The sequence below is a fragment of the Rhincodon typus genome, chromosome 29, assembly GCF_021869965.1.
Source record: "Rhincodon typus isolate 14 chromosome 29, sRhiTyp1.1, whole genome shotgun sequence".
NCBI classification, from domain to species: domain Eukaryota; kingdom Metazoa; phylum Chordata; class Chondrichthyes; order Orectolobiformes; family Rhincodontidae; genus Rhincodon; species Rhincodon typus.
Window position 1 is genome coordinate 12,243,457 of NC_063360.1, and position 23,857 is coordinate 12,267,313.

Below are 23,857 nucleotides of genomic sequence, written 5' to 3' on the forward strand. Positions count from 1 at the left end.
CCGGTGTCTGAGATAGAACCACCACCCGCACCGGTGTCTGAGATAGATGGACTCATACTCTGGTGTCTGAGGCAGGACCACCAGCTGCCCTGGTGTCCGAGATTGAACTATCACGTGCGCTGGTGTCAGAGACAGGACTACCAGCTGCCCTGGCATCTGGGATAGGACCACCACATGCTCTGGTGTCGGAGAGAGGACCACCTCATGCACTGCTGTTGGAGATAAGACCACCCAGCTGCACAGGTGTCAAAATAGGGCCACCACCTGGACTGGTGCCTGGGCTAGGATTACCAACTGCACAGGTGTCCGAGATAGGACACCACATGCACTCGTATCTGAGATAGGACCACCACCTTCACTGGATCTCGGATAGGATCACAACCTGCACTGGAGTCAAAATGGGACCACCAGCTGCACTGGCATCAGTGATAGGACCACCAGCTGCACTGGCATCAGTGATAGGACCACCACCTGCACTGGCATCAGTGATAGGACCACCACCTGCACTGGTATCAGTATTAGGACCACCACCTGCACTGGCATCAGTGATAGGACCACCACCTGCAGTGGCATCAGTGATAGGACCACCACCTGCAGTGGCATCAGTGATAGGACCACCAGCTGCACTGGTATCTGAAACAGAGCTACAGACATGACATCAATGAAACAGATTTGATATTTTGTTACAAAAACAGAAGTTGCTAGAAAAGCTCAGCAGGTCTGGCAGCATCTGTGAAGAAAAAATCAGAGTTAACGTTTCGGGTCCGGTGACCCTTCTTCAGAACTGGAAACGCTAACTCTGATTTTTTCTTACATATGCTGCCAGACCTGCTAAACTTTCCCAGCAACTTCTGTTTTTGTTCCTGATTTACAGCATCTGCAGTTCTTTTGGTTTTGTTATGTACACAATGAGAACTGCACATCTTACACTTTTCAGTGACTACACTTCAAAAAAATATTAATTGCTTATAAAGCAGTTATGAATGTCCTGAGTTTGTGAAAGGCCCTATTACATGCCTGATATTACAGACTGATACTGATATATGTCTAAGAAGTAGCACTGTACACAATTATAAAATTGAAGAGGACAAAGAATTAGTGCATTGCTTACGTGGCATAACCATAGACAATATTTGCAGTGACTCGCAAGGCTTCCATTTGTGGAATGATTTCGTCATGCATGTTCCTGAGAAGGAAAAGTTATAAAAAAGTTGTTATTCACAGACCTTTATTATAAGCTCAATTTTGCATCGCACCATAATCCATTTTGTAATTTAATTATTCTTGTCTTCTGACCTCTCAGAGTCATACAGCTCGGAAACAGACCCTTTGGTCCAACCAGTCCATGCAGAACATAATCCCAAATTAAACTAGTCCCACCTATCTGCTCCTGGCCCTTATCCCTCCAAACTTTTCCTATTCATGTACTTATCCCAAGTGTCGTTTAAACACTGTAATTGAAAGTGTACTCACATCCACCAGTTCCTGATGAAGTTCATTCCACATACGAACCACCATCTATGTGAAAAATTTCCCCCTAATGTCTTTTTTAAATCTCTCTCCTCTCACCTTAAAAATTATGCCCCAAGTCTTGAAATCCCCCATCCCGGGGAAAAGACACGTACCATTAACTGTATCTATGCCCCTCATGATTTTATAAACATCTATAAGATTAACTCTCAACCTCCTACACTCCAATGAAAAAAGTGCCAGCCTATAGAGTCTTTGTGTCTTTGTTCTTTTCATTCACTGCTCCCCTACCTCTGCCTTCCACACACCTCACCTCCCCAGAAACATCTTTCTCCTGGCACTCTGTCTGATTAAAAGCTGCTCCTTTCTCACATCTTCTAGTTCTGATAAAAGATCATCAGCCTGAAAAGTTAACTTGCTCTTGCTGAAGATGTTGTTTTATTGGGTGAGCATTTCTAGCATTTTCTGATTTTATTTCCAATAGTCGTATGCCCAAAGTGGGTTTATCTTTCTTTGAGGTTTATGCTGATCAAAGTGATATCTGTGATAGGGGATATAAAGCCTTTACACTTCAGACATATTCCCCATGCAATTCCTAGCGGGCATTAGCAACAACTGTGCTTGGAAGGCCACAGGATGAGCTATGTGAGAACCAGGAGGCTCCTGCAAATGATTGTGTTTTTGAGTTCTCTGAGACCCAAATGTTGCTGTGAAAAAGCCTATGAAATGGGGAGTGTTCAGCAGCCCTCCTTACTTCCCACAAACCGCCTACTCAACAATACTCATAACATCCCCAACATGTTCACTCCAGAATCTCAAGAAGTCTGAGGTAATAACGTGGCAACGCACTGGGGAAAAGTTTGGGAAGCACTGACCAAATCTGCACCACATCTGCCTGGGACGTGTTTCATGGGGCAGGGTCTATTCAGCATCTATCCCATGCTCTACTTGCCCTGGGTGACCACACCGTTCCCCAACGCTGCTGAACACAGAGAAATTTAGCAGAGGGAATCTAAGAATCAAATTCTCCTTTCTTGCACCTTTTGCGACACATGTCAAGGAGGAAGACATTTAGCCCAGTTTGCTTCTTCTGCATCAGCTGCAGAATGCTCTGGACACACAGGCAGTGTTCGGATGTGTAGGAACCTGGAGCATCAACTGGAACCATGAAGCTGTTCCCATAGTTTTCATATCCATGGCCGGCATAATAAAGCAAACCTAAGGAGAAAACATAAAGTTAACTTCTTTCCATAAGTATAGACAGCGCCTGTGCTCATAGCCAACATCCCCTCAACAAGGACACCTTGTATCATACTCAACATCCTCCAGCTCCTCACCTTTCCCTAGCAACAAAGCACACACCCAATTACCTCCACCCACCCACTCAACTAACCTCTCCAATAGAACAGACCTCTTGTGGCACACACAAAATTCCCCCAACAAAAGGCAGACCAAAACTCCCTAAATGATACAAACCCTGCGTCACACCCAACGAATCCCTCACTACATAGACCCCTGTGAAACACCAATTCCCCTCCCACCACCTCCCAACACTCTTGGAGTAACATAAAGTCCCTCCATCACATCCTATCCCTTTGCCAATAGCACAGACATCTTGCGTCACAAGAACCTTCACTAAGATGCACTAAGTTAGACTCCCTGTCAGTTTGCCAGCACTGCTGTCTGAGGAATAGTGTTTGATGCCTAGTGTTAGGGTGGGAATAGTGGTCCCCTTCTAATAATTAAAACCAAAACACCCAGAGAAGCTCACCTCACCTCATAATCTGCTAAAGGAAATGGTAAAAATGGTATAACCTGCTTTTCACCTCCCAGTCTGTTATAAAGAAGAGGTTAAATGAAATGAAATCCTCTCAATCATCCTATAAGCAACAAGTAACAATTTATTTATTTTAACCGTGACAGTGAACAAATTAACAGAACCACTAACACACTGAACAATTCCCCACCAACTACTAACTATTTCCTAACTGAACAAAATTCTACTGAAATGCTGTTCTAATAAAGACAAGTCCCACTTATATAAATCTAAGTAATATGAAAACTAAATTAAAACTTAGAGTCTCAAAGTCCATACAGGATGTGTCTTCCAGAATGTTCTGCCTTCTCCACTGTCTTTCCTGTTATAAATGCCTTTCTTCCACTGATCCTTCTGTCAGGGATGCTTTCTCTGTGAATTCTTCTGTGACGACTTTTAGCTAGAAGTGCTGTGGTACCTTTTATGGATAGACGGTGCTTTCTCAGAGACCTTAAAGATTTCTGTGAGTGCTTATTCCTCAAGATGGTGGTTTGCTCTCCCCCAATTTTCAAAAACACTCTTCTTATATACCTTGGATGACATATCAATTTTCTTACAATAGCATTTGTCCAAGGTTATCAAAACCATCAGATTTAAATTCAATTGGCTTTCAATCTCTGAGTGCTTTGTTTAAATTAATTGCCTGATTTTAGCTAGTTGCCAAAACGTCAAAACAAGCTAAGGTTTCCAATCACACAGCCAATTGACACATGCTTCAATTTCAGAACTGGCTGTACCTATTCGGGGGCTTACAGACACATTTTCTGTGTAAGTCTCCAAGCTTAGAAAAGCACTTTAGCTCTTAAAGGAACCACGCACTCTTTGCCCCTGCCCCACTTTATCATTTTTACAAACAAATTCTAGCTTCCTGCCTTCCAATTCACAAGTACTCTACACAACTTTGTAACACTTGGATCTTAAACCCAACACCAAGCTCATGGTCTATGAAGCAACAATGTTTTCAGCCATCCAGCTTGTGTCAAAAATGTACATCAAATATCTAGAGTAAAACCACCAGCAATGCCTCTGCATATTCAATAACAGCGATGGGCACATCAATATCAGTGCCCTCTCTCAGGCCAACATTCACAGCACTAAAATCCTGGTTATAGTCTATCAGTGAACTCAATGGGCTGTACTGTCCACATGCCTGACACGAAACTTCTAAAACAAGCTCTCCACTCCGATCTCCGTTACACCAAGCAGTTACAAGGAGGGCAGAGGTAAGACTTTCACAAAGTCCCCCAGTGAGACAAAGTAACCTCTCCACTGACCCAGGGCAATCCCTTGCCCAAGACCACCCAACCGCATAAGTATCCATGAAATGGTGTGCATTTGAATATTTCCAACAGGCCAGGTGAAATGCTAGCACCAACAGCAGTGGGAGTGTGTGAAAAGCCTGCGGTGACAAAACAGCACTCTACCCTACCCATGGCAGGGTATGTGAATAAGTCATTGGACTGTTTACTCATCTCAGGACCTACAGCAACTAGAGTGGAAAAGGCTGTCATGCCATAAACCCAGGATCACCTACAGACATAAAGAACCTTTCGTTATAACATATGTTTTTAAAAAGAGGATGTACAGCTAAAAATGACTGAGAATATATATTCTGAGTAATGTCTGACAGATGTGAAGGAAGTTACAAAGCGAAAGACTTCAAAGGGAGAAATGCCCTGCAAACTGAACTGAAATCTCCTGTGAGTTTTCTCAGATTGTGAACACAATGGGAGAAAAGGAAGCAGTCCAGGCATGAGGCATCTTTGTGTTCTTCTCTTTAAAGAATGCGCAAGAACACAATTAAAAGCCAGTTTCAACCCTGGTCTGCACGCGCTTGTGGACAAAAGTATGTACTGAGGGTCGTAGCAGAGAAAACTCCTGGTCATCCCTGTGCTATTGGTAAAAATAAATATGAGTCTTTCTCTTTGCTAGAAGCCAGTAAGCAAGTGAAACTGCAGTCCAAAGAAAAAGGGGCAAAGCTGTTCAACTGACTTCCAAAGCCAAGCATCTCAAAATCAACTACTCACCACCTATCATCAGTGCGACCCAATGTAACAACGGCCCAACATCCCATGGTCTAATCTACACAAACCTGAGGACTCATTTGCATTTTCAAAAATCTTTTATCTTTTTTGGGCTCACCTTCCACTTCTAATCTATGTGTGTCGCATTACTATTTCACTTCACGTTCATTAATTAATAATCTCACTTTTTCATTAACACAAGAAAGCCTGGTTAAACTGGCGCCTCTTAAAACATAAATTCATTTGGGTCTGGGGGAGAGAGGCATCTACAACACATTTTTAAATTAAAGTCATTGTGACCAATTAGGGGATGGGGGAATAAAGAAGGGGAGCAGTTCATCTCTCCCCATCTGGATTTGGTCTGGAACCGTAATAAATCAGGGAACCTCACCCAGGAGCTCCTAGAACAAAAGTCACTACCAAATGAGACAGCCTGTTTCTTCACACCTGGCTCTGAGAATCAAACCTCAGAATATTTGAAACTAGCTCATCAAGTTCTAATAAATGGTACTTCAGCACTCAGCTAACAAGTGTAGGATCAGGTCAAATTTACACCTCTTGATCAATTTGCAACAATTACTTTTCAGAAGCAAAGGCGTGACTAAGGGTTGAGAACAGGAATCAGTCTGGTTGCAATACCTGCATGGTCAGTAGTCCGGCTACACTCCAAGAATGAAAAGCTAGAATCACAGAATTCCCACAGGGCAGATAGAGGCCAGTTGGCCCATCAAGTCTGCACCGATCTGCTGAAGACCATCCCACCTGGATGCACCCAACCCCACTCCCCCATCCCTGTAGCCCTGCATTTACCAAGGTTAACCCACCTAGCCTACACAACGTTGGGCACTAAAGGGCAACTTAGCATGGCCAATCCACCTAACTTGCCTGTCTTTGGACTGTGGGAGAAAAAACGGAGCACCCAGAGGAAACCCACGCAGACACAGGGAGAATGCGCAAACTCCACACAGTCAGTCATCCAAGGGTGGAATTGAACCCAGGTCCCTGGTGCTGTGAGGCAGCAGTGCTAACCACTGAGCCACCGTGTCAACGAAATGGAATGCTTCAGGGTCCGTGCAACTTTGCCTAATTTCAGGGGAAAGAATTTGCAGTTAAAATATTGTGGAGAGGAAACCTGTTTGAATCTGGTTCGGAAACATTAATTTGTAGGTACCATAAACTCCCTTGTCAAGAAGCAGTAAGAACTCATTGACAGCTCTGTGCATCTCAAGTCTGGTGAGGTCGAGGAGGGACACAACCTTGAAGTCGAGCTGGCGAAGGAGGTTTGTAAGCTCATGCACATCCACCATTGGAGCCTTCAGCTGCTTGTGGTGTAAATAATTCATGTTCCCCATCAGCAGAGCTACCTTGTCTGTTGCTGAAAGAAACAAGGAGTCAGTGAGCATTTCAGACCAGCATTGCAAGTCCGCTCTGTTCTGTCTGAAATCAGGCTAATCAGAATCAGCAGTATAACACTTTAGGCTTTCAGTGTCAGCATCGAACATGTTCAGATCAGATGCCACATAGACAGCGTGGGCCAAAGTTGAGAGTGAAGCTCCTTTTCACTCCTCTTCCCACAATGTTTCTCAGCCCAGAGCTCAGGCATGGCACCTTTATAACGCTTCTCACTTCTCAGCTACCCTATGCAAATTGGGGCTAGTTTCCAATGAACACATCCAGGCAAACAAAATTTGAGTTGATACCTGCCAAATGTACTTTGTGCAGGAAGATTCCCTGCTGTTATCCATTTAAATTGAACCAAGGTCCTCAAAGGCAAAAAGCCAGTGTCTAATTTATGACAAGTCTGCCAGGGCACTCAGGTCAAGATTGTTATATTTAAGTACTTGAGAGTTTGCTGTTCGATATCAGTAATTGCTAATGAACATAAAAGAACAAATTCATGTAGTTCTCCTACAGAGATTTAGGTGCAAAAATTCTCAGCCAATACTGAGGGAGTACTGGCTTCCAAGCTAGATGATAAACAGAAGCCCAGCTCACTGTCCGGACATCATAGTGCTTTTCTGTAGAACAGCAAGCCAGTTCACACTCGTGTCCTGGCCAAATACTGATTTCACAATCAACATCATGAAAAATAATATGATTTGATTATCGCATTGCAGGTTGTAGAATCTTGCTGTGAGCCAATTGGCTGCCATGTCTCCAACAAAACAACAGTGATTAGAGAAGTGTACCTCATTGACTCTAAGGTGCTTCAGTTCATTCCAGGTTGTAAAAGGGACTATATAAATGCAAGTCTTTCTTTAAAAAATCAGCTCTTGTATTTATATGGGGGTTGGTTTATCCTGTGTTATCCCATATCTTCATCCATCTAAGCCTGAGGCTGTTCCCTGTGTAACCACTTCCAAAGAAATATTGCACTAGTGCTGCCAAAGTATAGAAGGCAATGGGTTGAGTGCTGGAAAATGGGACTGGACCTGGAAAGTGCTTACTTTTGACTAGCACTGACTCTTTGGGCCAAAGGGCCTTTTCTGTGCTGTAGATCTCTACGACTTCTGATTGCAGCCACTCCCCAGGAACAGTCCTGGTGGTAGGAATTGAACCACTATCCAGGGACCCACTGACCTATAGCCACTTGTGTGGCAGGATCAGGGTCAGTGTTGCCAAAGTCAAATATTCTGTTGAATCCCACCATCCAGGTTTACCCAATAATTAGTGAACAGGAATTTTACGTCAATAAGATATGACTCTGATTTGAAAACTGTACAAGTTTACCATAGAACTCGATAGGCCAATGGAGAGCTTTCAGCTGTGTTCCTGGGCTGGAATCTGTGAGGAAATTAACACAAAATTAACCAATCTTTCATTGTAAACAGTGCAAGTAAATTGGTCATCACTGACCAGGGATCAGACCATCCGGAATCAGACCGATGTCTGGAACCTCACTGACTGACATTCGGACCTTCACTGACCAAGATTATTTTAAGAGTGTGCTTTGGTTTGGAGGAGGCTATGCAGGAAATGTTAAGATTTGACATAAATTCTGAGCCTATACTTCCTGCTTTTATTGCAGTAACTTTCATTATTGAGATTTTCAAACTGATTTCTTCACAGCAAAACTTAAAACAACAGTTTTTCCCACCTTGTCTGATTCCCACTCTGTTCAATTACATGCTACCTCCAACTTCTTGTTCCAGCCCAGTCCCAACCTTATATCTTTGTCCTGTTTCATTTCCGTTTAACCTAGACCAACTCCAGTACCCACGTTATCTCTGTCTGGCCCATTCCATCTCCTCCCTGCCCTGTTCCGTTACACAGGTTGCTCTGTATGTTTTCAGACAAAGGTAAGCTGTCTCAGTTATTCATCTGCTTAATAGTGTGAGTGGATGATTTACAGTTTGCCTTATGTTGATTCCCATAGAATCCCTACAATGTATGTGTAAGCAGGCCATTTGGCCAAATGAGTCCACACTGTCCCTCTGAACTGCATCCCATCCAGACTCACCCCTCTACCCTATCCCTATAACCCTGCATTTCCCATAGCTAATCCATCTAACCTACACATCCTGGACATTGTGGGCAACTTAGCATGGTCAATCCAGCTAAGCTGCACATCTCTGGACTGTGGGAGGAAGCCAGAGCACCAGAAACCCATGCAGGCACGGGGAGAATGTGCAAACTCCACACAGACAGTTGCCTGAGGGTGGAATTGAACCCGGGTCCCTGGTGCTGTGAGGCAGCAGTGCTAACCACTGAGCCACCGTGCTGTCCTATTAGTTCCAGCAAAACTCCAATACCAAAATGACACCCAGTATATAAAAACCCAACAACAATATCACTCAGGTATCACACAGGAAGGTATTCAGACAAAAACATACCAAAAGGGCAAAGAAAGATGTTAGGATTGGTGACTAAAGGCTTGGTCAAAATTCTTACTTTCAAATAGAAAGGTGAGAGGTGAAAATTTGTAAAGTATTCCAGAGCTCGAATATCTGAAGGCATTTCTGCCAATGGTTGGGCAAAAGAGTATTAGATGTACAAGAGTTAGAGAAATGTAGAGTTCTCAGCAGGTTAAGGGAAATAGTTATGTCAATAGATATAGATTCATTAAAGTCAGCATGCATTTCTTAGTGGAAAGTTAGGAGAAAACTAACTTGCTGGAGTTTTATGAAGAGGTAGCAGGGAAGGCTGTTGAGGGCAATACTGTTGACGTGGTGTATGTGGACATCCAAAAGCATTCAATACTCAACAGACCATTGAGTACAGTTGACAGTAGCAGCATGGATATAAATTAGCTGAGTGACTGGAAACAGGATAATGTTAATGGATTTTTTTCGCCAGGGGAAGGCTTTTAAAAGAGATCCCTAGGTTCAGCATGGGGGACCCTTGCTCTTCCTGATTCATATTAATAATATTGACCTGTGTTTACAGAACTTAATTTCAAAATTTTCAGAGGGCGCAAAACTTAGAAGCACTGCAGTCTATGAGAAAGATAACACTTAACTTCAAAAGCACATTATGAAGTAGGGATATTGGGTGAACAGGTAACTGATGAAATTTAATGTGGAGAAATGCAAGGTGACTCATTTTTGTAGAAAGAGCATAGAGATAATTTTTTTCTATAATAACAGCTTAACAAAGTTGATACCACAAAATCAGCAGTCTTCAGGAGAACAATGGAGGTATGATAGATTATAGGATATTCTGATGTGATGTTCCACACAGCAGGTTTGTAACTGCATTGTAAACTACTTCACAAGAGCGGTTGTGTTGTTATGGGAAGTTAGATAAAAGCAACATTGTAAAATTATTGATGAAGGGCCTCATTTATTCTTTTGGTCCAAGGAAGGTGATCAGAAAAATAAAATAGGAAAGAAATTAGGGCAAATACAAACAACACACATGATAAAACCTCTACCTCTACAAAAACAGTGGCAATGAGAAAGGGTGAACAATCACCCCTTGTACTGAATAAGTTATGTTTTGCATGTATTCTATTTTGTGCAAAGATGTTGACAGTTTCAAACTGTTACTGTGCTATCAGAAACACACTGTATTGCTACCAGCTGCAAAACTATGGTAGAATGGGGGTGAGTCTACACATCTAATAGCACGCTAATTTGAACATTTTGTGGATGAGTGTAGAAATCTGAGACAATTAAACAGCAACTTATATAAGACCGAGGAGCAGAAATTAGGTCATCCAGTCCATCGAGTCTGCTCCGCCATTCAATTATGTCTGATAAGTTTCTCAACACCATTCTCCCCGATTTCTCCCTGTAACCCTTGATCCCCTTGACAATCAAGAACCTATCTATCTCCGTCTTAAATATACTCAATGACCTGGCCTCCACAGCCCTCTGTGGTAATGAATTCCATAGATTCACCACTCTCTGGCTGAAGAAGTTCCTCTTTATCTCCGTTCTAACAGGTCTTCCCTTTACTCTAAGGCTGTGCCCTCAGGTCCTATTCTGTCCTACCAATGGAAACATCGTCCCAACATCCACTCCGTCTGGGCCATTCAGTATTTGTAAGTTTCAATTAGATGTCCCCTCATCCTTCTAAACTCCATTGAGTATAGACCCAGCATCCTCAACGTTCCTCATATGTTAATCTTTTCATTCCTGGGTCCATTCTAGTGAACCCGCTCCAGGGCCAGTACATCTGTCCTGAGATATGGGACCCAAAACTGCGCACAATACTCCAAATGTGGCCTGACCAGAGCCTTATAGAGCTTCAACAACAGAGTTCAGAAACGATTTACCAGGATGTTGCTGGGAATGGAAGTTTTAAGTTATACAAACAGATTGGATAGGCTGGGACATGGAGAGTAGGACGTTGAGGGTTGACCTTATCGGAGGTTTATAAAATAATGAGGGGCGTAGATAAGGTGAATAGCAAGGATCTTTTCCCTAGAGTGGGAGAATTCTTAACTAGGCGGCACATTTTTAAGGTGAGAGGAAAAAGATTTAAAAAGGACACAAAGGACAACTATTTTTTACACAGAGAGTGGCTCTTATGTGGAATGAACTGCCAGAGAAAGTAGTGAGTGCAGGTACAGTTATAACATTTAAAAGACATTCAGAGAAGTACACGAATAGGAAAGCTTTGGAGGGATATGTACCAGGAGCAGGCAGGTGGGACTAGTTTGGTTTGGGAACATGATCAACATGGACTAGTTGGACCGAAGTGTCTGTTTCCATGCTGTATGACTATGACTCTATTCATGGGCTGAGGGCACAGCTGGCTAGGCAGCATTTATTGCCCATCCCTAATTGGCCAGAGGGTAGTTAAGAGTCAACCACATTGTTGTGGGTCTGGAGTCACACGTAGGCCAGACCAGGTAAGGATGGCAGTTTCCTTCCCCAAAGGATATTAGTGAACCAGATGGGTTTTTCCAACAATCGACAACAGATTCACAGTCATCATTAGATTCTTAATTCCAGATATTTATTGAATTCCAATTCTACCACCTGACATGGTGGGATTCAAACCTGGGTTCCCAGAATGTTATCTGGGTCTCTAGATTAACAGTCCAGTAATAATACGACTAGGCCATTGCCTCCCCTTTTTTATATTTATTAGGTACTTAAGAGTAAAAGAGTAAGGAGGTTATGTTGATATTGTGTAAGACACTTGTTAGATTTCAACTGGAGTACTGTGCCCAGTTCTGACCTCTACACTCTAGGAAGTATCAGAATAGGTTTACAAGATTGGTTCCAGGTATAAGGAACTACACTTACGAGGATAGAATGGAGAAGTTAAGACAATTTTTCTTGAAGAAGAGAGGGTTGACAGGAGATCTGACAGGCTAATGGGGAGAAGGCAGGAAAATGGCACTAATTGCAGAGTTCATTTGGAGAGCTGATGCAGACACAATGGGCCAAACAGCCTCCCTCTGCAATGAAATAACTTTGTGATTCTGGGAGGTATGAGGCTATGAAGGAATTTATACACAAAGGTAAAACATTTAATTCAGAGACCCTGCGATTCTGGGAGATACTGTAGGGTCAGTGAGCATGGCGGTTTCAGATGATCAACACGTGATATGAAATTGGGAACAAAATGTTCGGTGAGTAAAGCCATTACCTTCATCAGTGCTCACGAAAAATGCCCCATTGAAGGATGTATTGGGTCCTTAAAGGATAAAGAAGAATTTGTGACAATGAAGGTTATGTTAAAATAAGATAATAGCCTCAAATAAACTGACGTGACAGTGGTGAAAATAAAAACAGTAACTGCAAAGGATCTCAACATGAAGGTCACAAATTTCATTCAGGCATTAAGTTGATATTGAAAGAGATTTGATTCTTTCCAACCAACATTAAAATGTTATTATGTCCCCAACAAGTGCAGCATCAATTGTTAGACTGTGCTTTTTTTTTTAAAAATATAATCAGTACTCAGGATGTGACTAAAGGTAAACTTGCCATTGTTGAAGGGGATCATTGGCTTCTCTCTCATTAGACAGATACAACTGGTGATGGTTTAACCTGAGGCTCACCATGCCTCAGACAAAGGCAAAATCAAGCAGATAGCACCTTCATGGTGACCTCAGCCAGTCTGGGAACTGAACTTATGCTGTTGGCAACACACTGCATTGCATACCAGCCATCCAGCCAATGGAGCTGAGCTGTCAATTGCCACTTCTCAGGGTAACTAGTGCAGTAAATGTGGCTTTTAAGACATTAGTCATGTACCAAGTATGAAACTGAAGTGCAGGCATGCGTATATGTGGTCACCATTTTAAAATGTCAATTGTGTCCAATGCAAAGAGTGGGCATGTCTTAAACACCTGTGCATCTTCACAATACAACCGCTATCATCTGCTTGACCCCTGAGCCCAATTCCATGTGAAATATGCATTGTGTTTTAAAAGATGGAAGACATCTACTAAAGTGAGTATAGTATGTTGTGGCTGAAAAGGAGGGTTGAATAATATTCTGAGTATCGGCAAAATATTATTTTTGGGGCTGGAAAAAGGGGTCACCTTATACAACAGGTCAAATTATATGCCGTGATTTATTGTAATTGTGTTGAACATACCGATCTCCACAGAAACAACCTTGCTCCAGACCTCGTGATGAAGATTGAACACGTGACAGCAATAATCCCCACGGTCAGCAGTTGTAACTCCATTAATCTAGGTTTGAAGTTAATAAGAAGTAAGTACAGTACACCTTTGCCTGTTTAATTATTGATGCCACCATTGGTCATATTCTTTCAGGCAGTCAGTCCAATGTAATGGCAGAGAACCAGTTCAATTAATCAGAAAGTTTACCCCTGACTCCTTCCCATGTAAAGTGGATGGCCTGTGTCTACTCATTGATCTTTAATATGGAGCTAGTCATACAGAGCAGCTTACAGTACTGAGGCCCAAGACATATAGATCTCCAACAAGAAGTTACAACTTGCCCAGGGGCCTCAAGTCTTCGATCCTGCAGTCAAGTTGGTCGATCTCATCACAGTCTCCCTTCATGTCATTCACCATCCTGACGTGGAAATATATTGCCTTTCCTTTCAGTGTTGCTGTGCCAAAATCCTGGAATTCCCTCCCTAACGCCACTGTGAGTCTACCGACACCAAATAAAACGTTTCTATTCTAGAAAGAAGGGAGGAAGAAAACAGGAAACTATAGACCAAATAGGTTGACATCTGTCAAGGGTAGGTGTTAGAATCGATGGGCAATTGGGAAATCCCAAAGTAATTGAGTACAGTCAACATGGTTTCGAAAAAGAGAAATCTTGCTTAACCAATTGAAATTCTTTGAAGAACTAACATTGTGCTGTGGTTAAAGGGAAACTGATTGATGTACTTTACTTGGATTTCCAGAAGGCATCTGACAGGGTGGCACAAAGAAGATTACTGTGTAATACCATTCTAACACATGGACCAAGTAGAGTTAAGTTACAAAGGGAATTCAGTGAATTCTTCACTCAAAAAAGAATCAGGCTGTGAAATACATTACTATGGAATATATTGATGAGGATATTGATGGAGGGGTACAATACAATTTGATATATTTCTGAAGGAAGAGAAAGGAGAGATTGAGCGATCTGGTGAGAAGGTGGGTTGGAGGAACCTTGTGAAAAGATGAGTAGTTAGGTAGAAGGGAATCTGGTGAGAAGTTGGATTAAGGCAATAAGGTATTTGGATCTAATGGACGTTTCTTGTTTACCAATATGTTAGCATAATTAGTGCTGGCAACATATTGGTACATATGTAGTCAAACAATAAAACCGACTCTGCTGCCTTTGTGAACTACCATCCTATCTACAATTTCTTTCTGGTCAAATGTTCCTAAACGTGTTGTTACTTTCTAAATCTGTTCCCATCTTACTGTTTGATTTCTTCTTCTGAGGTTTCTGCCCTATTGTTCTAGTCTTATCAAAGTCTCACACGATACAGCTCTAACAATCATATCCTTCATCGTTCTTCACTTGTCTGCAGCATTTTACATGGTTGACCATACTGTCCTCTATCACCTCTATACTGTTGTCCATCTGGAGGGGACTGCACTCAACTGTCTATGACTGTCTATCCAGTTATAGCCAAAGAATAATCTGAAATGGCTTTATTCCCATTCCCAGATCATTACCTCTGATGTCCCCACAAGATTTATTCTTGGCCCATCCTACTTCTCATCTACATGTTTCTACTTGTCAACATCATCCAAAAACACAGCATCAGTGTTGGCCAGCACTACCCAGCTGTACACTATGACTGTTGAAACTCTTATTTCTGCCTTATTTTCTTGGGATTTGACTATTCCAATATGAAGTCATCCAAGCTCACTCTTCTTGAAGAGTCACGTCGGATTTGAAATGTTACCTGTTTCTCTCTCCACAGATGTTGTCAAGACCTGCTGAATTTCTCCAGGATTTTCTGTTTAGATTTCACACTATATCCTGTTCAGCCATCATTCTTGCCCTCTCTGAACTGTTTTGGATAAACAACCTTGATTTTAAAATCCTTGCTTTAAGGCTGGTCCCTGACGTTGCCCTCTATAACCACCTAAAACCTGTCAATCCTCTAACATATCCTCTAACCCTGGTTTTAATCACTTTACCACTGATGGCAGTGCCTTCAGTTCCCTAGGCTCTAAAATTCCCTCCTAAAACTGCTCCACATTACTTTTCACCTTTAAGATACTTCTTAAAACCTATTCATTTGATCAAGTTTTGGGCTGACTGCCTTCATATCTCTGTGTGGCTTGCTGCTACATCTTGTTAGACAACACTCCTGTGGAGTGCCTTGTGATCTTTTAGTCCATTAAAGGTTCATCACAAATACGAGTTGTTGTTTCAACAATTAATGAAGGTGTTGAATAATTACTCAGTCCAGGCAATGTGACAGCAAAGGAATTTATTGCTGCAACTCTTGAGAAAGACCTACCCTCCATTTAGTCATGCACTCACAGCATAGCCAGTCACCAGAAAATGATCACTAACCTTCAGATACGGTTCATTTGCCTCAGGCAGTATCCGGTTGTTCCGAAACCACTGGTACTTTGGTGGAGGATCACCAACGGCATAACACGGAAGAACCATGGTATCACCCTCCTTCAGGGTCAATGAGCTGGGCTGCACCACAATGTGCACCCTGCTCAAAGACAAGCAAACTCCACTTGCTGCAGGAAAAGCTAAAGAAAGATTCCATTGTAAAGGGAGATGACAGATTAGCTGTACTCAATCTCACCTAAACTGGACGTCAGGCAATGCTGCTGGGCTAGCAGAGAGAAGCACCACTCACTTTGCTACTTAGCCACATGTGTAGACTCTGGGCTGGATATCTGGTCCGTGTTGGGTTGGTTGATTTTCCCACGTTTGTGAGAGGAGCAGGAGCTGCCAGAATTGGTCTCAATGCATGATGTGAGGTTCACTCTGCCTGCTTCTGATCACAATCAACTGAGCTGTACTGGACAGAGCCCTGTGGTCATTGATTGAGAAAGGTGTGAATGTTGACTGAACTGCTGGTTTCATGTGGGGTAGGATCTCTCTTCCAGTATCTCCCTAATCCTAAGCATTTTATACAATTTAGAAGGATAGTCCGAACCCAGCCTCACCCAAAACTCATTAAAAGGCACCTTCCATTCACTAGTGATAACTCTCGTTCACTCTGATTTCCTTAGGTTCAGGTGCTGCATGCCAATGGTAGCACCTAACTAAGAGCAGTCAAGTCAGCAATTGTATTGTTCTTGCTACCTACTCAGAAGAACACAGGTGAAATCTGCAATTGATGAACCAGTGATTAATACTGATCTAACACCTTCATAATTTCATTTGGCTTGAACAGACAAGTCTTCTAAGATTTAGAAAGTGACAATTGTGGACATACACACGCACAGGAACAGAAAGGCTGCAGCAGGCTATTCAGCCTGCTCTGTTAATTTATGCAATCATGGCCAATGACCCACTTCAATATCTTTTTGCTACACCATCCCCATACCCTTTTATGTCATTGGCAATAAGAAATCTATAAATCCCTACTTTAAACATAGTGATAGCGCTTCCACAGCCCTCTTTGATAAAGAATTCCAAAATTCACAATTTCCAAGTTAATAAAAACGGTTGCACCTTGGTTTAAACTGGCTTCCCACTTATTTTGAAAATATCCCCAGTCTACACTTTCCAACCAAAGTAAACATCTGATTGTATCCTGTCCTTTTAAGTATTTTCATGTTTCGACGCGATCACTCCTCATTTATTCTATACTCTGGAGAATACAGGCCCGGTTTGCCCAATTTCACTTCATTGGACAGTCCTACCATGACAAGAAGAAGTCTGGTGAACTTTCATTGTACTCCATATATGGCAATAATATCTTTTCCAAGGTAAGGGCACCAAAACTGCACAGAGTACTTCAGGTACAGTCTAATCAAGGTTCTGTGCAATTGAAGCAAGCCTTTGCTACTTTTGCACCCAAATCCAGTGCAATAAATGCTATTTTTATATATATATATAATATATATTAAAAAATTAAATATTTATATATTGCCTGGGTCCCAAATACTAACTTTTGTAGTACTCTATTAGTCACAGCCTGCCATTGTGAAAATGACCTGTTTATTCCTGTTTTCTATCTGTTAGCCAATCCATACCGGTACATTACTTCCTATCCCACGTATTTTAACTTTGCTAACCAACTTCCTGTGAGAGATTTTATCAAAAGCTTTTTTAAAATCCAAGAATACTATGTTCATCAACTCCAATTCATCAATTCTGTTAGTCACATCCTGGAAAAACTCCAAGTTTGTCAAATGTTATTTCCCATTCATAAATCCATGCTGATTGGGGCTAATAATAGGGATGGCAGAGTGGTTAGCACTGCTGGCTCACAGCACCAGGGACCCAGTTCTAGTCTCAGGCAACTGTCCATGTGGAGTTTGCACATTCTCCCCATGTCTGTGCAGGTTTCCTCCCACAGTCCGAAGATGTGCAGGGTAGGTGGATTAACCATGCTAAATTGCCCATAGTGCCCAGAGATGTTTGGGTCAGGCAAGGGAATGGGTCTGGGTTGGATGGTCTTCAGAAGGGCCGTATGGACTTGTTGGGCCAAATGGCCTGTTTCCACACTGTAGGGATTCTATATTATTAGTACTCGAGTTCTCATTTATTACATTCTTTATTACAGATCTACAAATTCTTGACTACTGATGTAAGGCGAATAGGTTTGCAGCTCCTTGTTTTCTCTCTCTCCCTCCCTTCTTAAAAGTGAGTTGACATTTATGATATACTAATCTGCAGGAATCCACTCCAAAAACGAGAATTTTTGGACTATGGTCACCAATGCATCCATCATCATCTTGACTACCTCTTACAGCATTCTGGGAAGTAGAATATCATTTTGTGGGGAGTGTCAACCTTCAGTCTCATTAATTTTTGCAATATGACTTTCTTGTTAACACTAATCTCCTTCAATTCCTCATTGTCCCTAGTGAGATCACTAATTCTGGGAAATTTCTTTTAACTTCCTCAGTGAAGACTGACACAAAGGAATCATTTAACTCCTCTGCCATTTCCGCATACTACATTATAAATTCTCCTGACTCTGTCCGTAATGGACCCACATTTGTCTTAGCCATACATTTCCTTATTTTGTATCTATAGAAGGTAGTCCATTTTTATGATTTTTGCTGCCTTATATTCATATTCAATTCTCTGTTACATTATCAGTTTCTTGATCCTCTTTGGCCATACTCTGGAATCCTCCCTATTGTTAGGTTTACTACTATTTCTTGGAACTTTATAGGCCTTTCCTTTTAAACTTATACAATCTTTAACCTTCTTTCTTAGTCACAGTTGACTGACTTTTTTTTGGGTTTTGATGCCTTGAATCAATATGTAGTTACTATAGAATGTAATAATTTTTTCTCCATTCATTTGTGGGATGTGGGTGTCACTGCCTGGCCAGCATTTCTTGCCTGTCCCTAGTTGCCCTTGAGAATCTGGTGGTGAGCTGCGTGCTTGAACCGCTGCAGTCCACCTGCTGTGGGTTGAACAACAATGCCATTAAAGAGGGAATTCCAGAATTTTGACCCAGTGATAATGAAGGAATAGCAATATATTCCAAAGTCAGGATGGTGAGTGGCTTGGAGAGTAACTTGGAGGTGGTGGTGTTCCCTTTTGTCTGCTGCCTTTGCCCTTCTAGATGGAAGTGGTTGTGGATTTGGAAGGTGCTGTCTGAGGATCTTTGGTGAATTTCTGTAGTGCATCTTGTAGATAGTACACACTGCTGCTACTGAGCGTCGGTGGTGGAGGGAGTGGATGTAGTGCCAATCAAGCGGGCTGCTTTGTCGTTAATGGTGACAAGCTTTTTGAGTGTTGTTAGGGCTGCACTCATCCAGGCAAGTGGGGAGTATTCCATCACACTCCTGACTTGTGCCTTGTCGATGGTGGACAGGCTTTGAGGAGTCAGGAGGTGAGTCACTCGCTGCAGTATTCCTAGCTTCTGGCTTGCTCTTGTAGCCACTGTGTTTACGTGTCCAGTTGAGTTTCTGGTCAATGATAACTCCCAGGATGTTGATAGTGGGGGATTCAGTAATGGTACCCCCATTGAACGTCAAGCGGCAGTGGTTACATTGTCTCTTATTGATGATGGTCATAGCCTGGCATTTTTGTGGTGCGAATGTCACTTGCCACTTATCTGCCCAAGCCTGGATATTGTCCAGATCTTGCTGCATTTGAACACGGACTGCTTCAGTATCTGAGGAGTCATGAATGGTGCTGATCATTATGCAATCATCGGCGCACGCTCCCACTTCTGACCTTATGGTGGCGGGAAGGTCATTGACGAAACAGCTGAAGATGGTTGGGCTGAGGACACTACCCTGAGGAAATCCTGCAGAGATGTCCTGCAGCTGAGATGATTGACCTCCAACAACCACAGCCATCTTCCTACTATGTGTCAGGTATGACTCCAACCACCAGAGAGTTTGCCCCTGATACCTATCGATTCCAGTTTTGCTAAGGTTTCTTGATGCCACATTCGGGCAAATGCAGCCTTGATATCAAGGGCTGTCACTCTCACCTCACCTCTGGAATTCAACTCTTTTGTCCTTGTTTGAACCAAGGCTGTAATGAGAGCAGGAGCTGAGTGCCTCTGACAGAATCTAAACTGTCACTGAGCAGGTTACTGCTGAGCAGGTGCTGCTTAATAGCACTGTTGATCCCCTGACTTGATGGTAATGATTGAGTGGGGAATATGCTGGGCCATGAGGTTACAGATTGTGCTGGAGTACATTTCTGCTGCTGTTGATGGCCCACGGTACCTCATGGATGCCCAGTCTGTGCAAAGTCTGTCCACTTAGCATGGTAATACTGCCACACAACACGATGGAAGTAATTCTCAATGTGAAGGTGGGACTTTGTTTCCACAAGGACTGTGTGATGCTCACTCTTATCAATACTGTGATGGACAGATGCAACTGCAGCTGGCAGTTTGGTAAGGATAAGGTCAAGTATGTTCTTCCCTCTTGTTGGTTCCCTCACCACTTGCCACAGATCCAGTCTAGCAGCTATGTCCTTTAAGACCTGACCAGCTCCATCAGCAGTACTGCTGCTGAGCCACTAGTGGTGGTGTACATTGACGTGCCTCTCCCCACCGCGCACCACCACCCCCCCCCCCCCCCCCCCCCCCCCCCCCACCCAGAATACATTTTGTGCCCTTGCCATCCTCAGTGCTTCTTCCAAGTGTTGTTTAACATGGAGGAGTACTGATTCATCAGCTGAGGGAGGATGGTATATGGTAATCAGCTGCAGGTTTCCTTGCCCATGTTTAACCTGAAGCCATGAGACTTCATGGGGTCTGGAGTCAATGCTGAGGACTTCCAGGGCAACTCCCTACCAACTATGTACTATTGTGCCGCCCCCTCTGCTGGGTCTGTCCTGCCTGTGGGACAGGACATATCCAGGGACAGTGATGGGGGTGTCTGGGACAAAGTCATACTCACCGAATCATATCTTACAGACAATGTCAGGCTGTTGCTTAACAAGTCTCTGAAACAGCTCTCCCAATTTTGGCACCAGCCCCCAGATGTTAGTGAGGAGGACTGTGCAGGGACAACAGGGTTGTTTCTGCTGTTGTCGTTCCTGGTCCCTTGCTCGATGTCAGGTGACCCGTTCAGTTTCATTTCTTCGAGACTTTGTAGCGACTGGTATAACTGAGTGGTTTGCTAGGCCATTTCAGGAGGAAGGGTCATCGGTCGCGAAACGTTAACTCTGTTTTCTCCTCCACAGATGCTGCCAGACCTGCTGAGCTTTTCCAGCAACTTTGTTTTTGTTCCTGATTTACAGCATCCGCAGTTCTTTTGGTTTTTATTTAGGCCATTTCAGAGGGCAACTGAGAGTCAATCACATTGCTGTGGGTCTGGAATGACAGGTAGGCCAGATTTCCTTCCCTGAAGTGACATTAATGAACCTGATGGGTTTTTCCAACAATGTTTTAATGGTGATCAGTAGATTCATAATTCAAGAATTTTTAAAAAAATATAGATTTCAAATTCCACCATCTGCCGTGGTGGGATTCGAACCCCCGTACCCAGAACATTAGCTGGGTTTCTGGATTAATAGCCTAGTAATAATACCACTAGGCCATCGTTTACCCTGCAAAGATTAAACATTGCCTATTGCATACTTTTTAATATATTTTCCCAATCCACCTCAGCCAATTTGCTTCTAACATCCTCATCATATCCGATGTTCGAAACCAACATACTGGCTTCAGATTGATTTACCTCACTTACAAACATAAATGTGAAATTCTATCAATTAAGGTCACTCATCCCGAAAGGTTCTTTTAACACAAAATTATTAATTGACCCTTTTCTTATTACATAATATTAGATCTAAAACAGTCTGTTCTCTAGTCAGTTCCTCAACATACTTTGTGAAAATCATTCCTAATACACTGCAGAAACTTATCCCCCATAGTATTATTGCTTATTAGGTTTACCCAGTCTAAATACAGACTGGAGTTATCCATGCTTACTATATTATCTATGCTACATTGTTTGGTGGTCTACAACCATATCCTACCTATATTTGCTGCCCTGCTGTTTGTTAGCTCCATTCAAACTGATTCCACATTTTGTTCTTCCAAACCTATATCCTTCCTTACTACAACGATGATCCCATCCTTTGTTATCAGCCCAACACTATCTCCTTTTAACTTTTTGTCTGTCTTTCCTAAACACTGAATATCCTTGAATATTCTGTTCCCAGTCTTGGTCACTCTGCAACCATGTTTTCATAATGGCAACTGTATCTACTTATTTACCATTATTCATGCCTTTAAATCCTCTACCCTGCTAAGAATGCTGCATGCAGCCAGGGTGCCCTCATTTTTAGCTTTTTGACATTATTGCACATTCAAGCTTTGTTGAATATTGCCTTCATTTTGCCTGCTTTCTAATTTCACTTGCCACTTTTCTACTCTCTATTACCAGCGCTACTTGCTTCTAATTTTAATGACCACTCAGGTTCCTAACCCCTGACAAGCTATCTTAAATCTCCCTTTGGAAACTCTTAGAAACAAACTTCAATTATAACATACATCAAGCAGTCATGTGCAGGAAGGAGTGGGTTTCAAGGTTAAAGAAGCAGGTAGCAACTCTGACGGAAAATGACAGCATCAAAATACAGGATATGGAAAAGAGGAAGGAACCAGTAGAGCTAAGAATATTGAGCAGCTATCACTGGTGTGTAGTCACTTCATAGCTCCTTAAAGTGATATTGATCTTTAATTGAGATCAACTAAATCAGCAAAGAGCAGGCACCAAAGCTAGGAACCTCCATGTACTGCAGCAGGTACAGCATTTACCCAACAAAAGAAACTTTCTCCCTGTTTGCACATCATTGTGGGGGGAAATCGCAACATTTCCACTGTTTTGTGCAGAATTCCAGTTTAACATGAAGGGAATCTGACAATCAATACGGAAATTACGGGCATGTTAAGCAAGCATGGCTTAATGCCTAAAACCAGTTACACTTTTGCTTTCTACCATCTTTTACACAGGCTTAATATTCAACTTTGAACAAAATAGGCCGTGTGCACAAAGTTGGCCATGGCTGGTCAACATTGCGAGATTGCAACAATTGTGCTAGTTTGGGAAGGCTCTTCAAATTGAGTTTGCTTTCTTGATGCACAGACATGGCAAGTACATTTTGAAAGTCTTTTCTGTAAAATGATAATAAATGTACAACAAAACTTAATGCGCATGTCAATGGAATTAGTAAATGTTTCAGTTTATTTTTTATTTAATTTGATTTTACATTAACTTGCTCACAGGTACAGAATTGGGAACTCTTATTAAAATGTTTACTTTTGGTGATAAACCAATTTTCAGCTGTTTCAAGTTTCAACAGTTAAATGCATCAGGACTTTCTGTGTAATGACATTCTTTAATGCAGCCCGATGCCCTGTTTGATGGAAGATTCAATTTTTGATTATGGAAAAGAATTTTAGTGTAAATTTGAAGTGGAACCTAGCCAGAGAAATTTCAAGTATATTTTTGACACATTGGGTGGAATCTTCTGTTTTCATCAAGTGTCTTGGTTGCTTGCTTGCTTGCTCAAAAGATAGTGAGACACCTGAGCTGACTTTTCAGAGAAAGTCCCACTGTATCTTCCTCCAATGAGGCACTTCTGAGAGCCACTGTGGGTCTCTCTCCAAAATCAAGTCCCCGGGGAAGGAGTGGTGTTGGCCATACAGAGGCTGGCACCTCTTGTACTTGGTAGCACATTTGAGAAGGCCATGGCTGTTAACAGGAGGTCAGCCAACATCATGAAGACCAAGAAGTCAGGAAAAAAGTTTTTTTAGGAGGATGGTGTTTCTGGGCTGGGGAATTGTGGAGAGAGGGGCAGGGAAGTTGGAAGCAAGGGAAAAGGTGGCTGTCAGTGATCACACACTGCCCTGTGTCCACTCTCCCGAACAGTGCACAAATTAGGGCAGGTTGAAGGAAATGCCCTTCAACCAATTAGCAGCCAGCCTGCACTAGTTTGCCAGTCATGGGGGCCAACTATTTATCGTCTCACCTGGAGCTGGGATAACTGCAGCCCTAGCAGGATTGGGAACTTAACTAGTCCTTAAGTGG

At 42.4% G+C, this 23,857-nt stretch overlaps 1 protein-coding gene across 2 annotated transcripts in view; it reads right to left on the minus strand.

The window, feature by feature from the left end:
* LOC109918600 (mucosa-associated lymphoid tissue lymphoma translocation protein 1-like) overlaps positions 1-23,857 on the minus strand; it is a 42,699-nt gene that overhangs the window by 11,352 nt on the left and 7,490 nt on the right. The window contains exons 6-12 of one of the 2 annotated variants that reach the window (XM_020518534.2): positions 15,717-15,907; positions 13,312-13,408; positions 12,355-12,402; positions 8,041-8,094; positions 6,482-6,685; positions 2,511-2,688; positions 1,112-1,186 (exon numbers count right to left, since the gene is read on the minus strand). In XM_020518534.2, coding sequence (XP_020374123.1) covers positions 1,112-1,186; positions 2,511-2,688; positions 6,482-6,685; positions 8,041-8,094; positions 12,355-12,402; positions 13,312-13,408; positions 15,717-15,907 — 847 coding nt within the window. The remainder of the gene's footprint in view (positions 1-1,111; positions 1,187-2,510; positions 2,689-6,481; positions 6,686-8,040; positions 8,095-12,354; positions 12,403-13,311; positions 13,409-15,716; positions 15,908-23,857) is intronic. The other variant, XM_048614231.1, reaches the window with a different exon arrangement.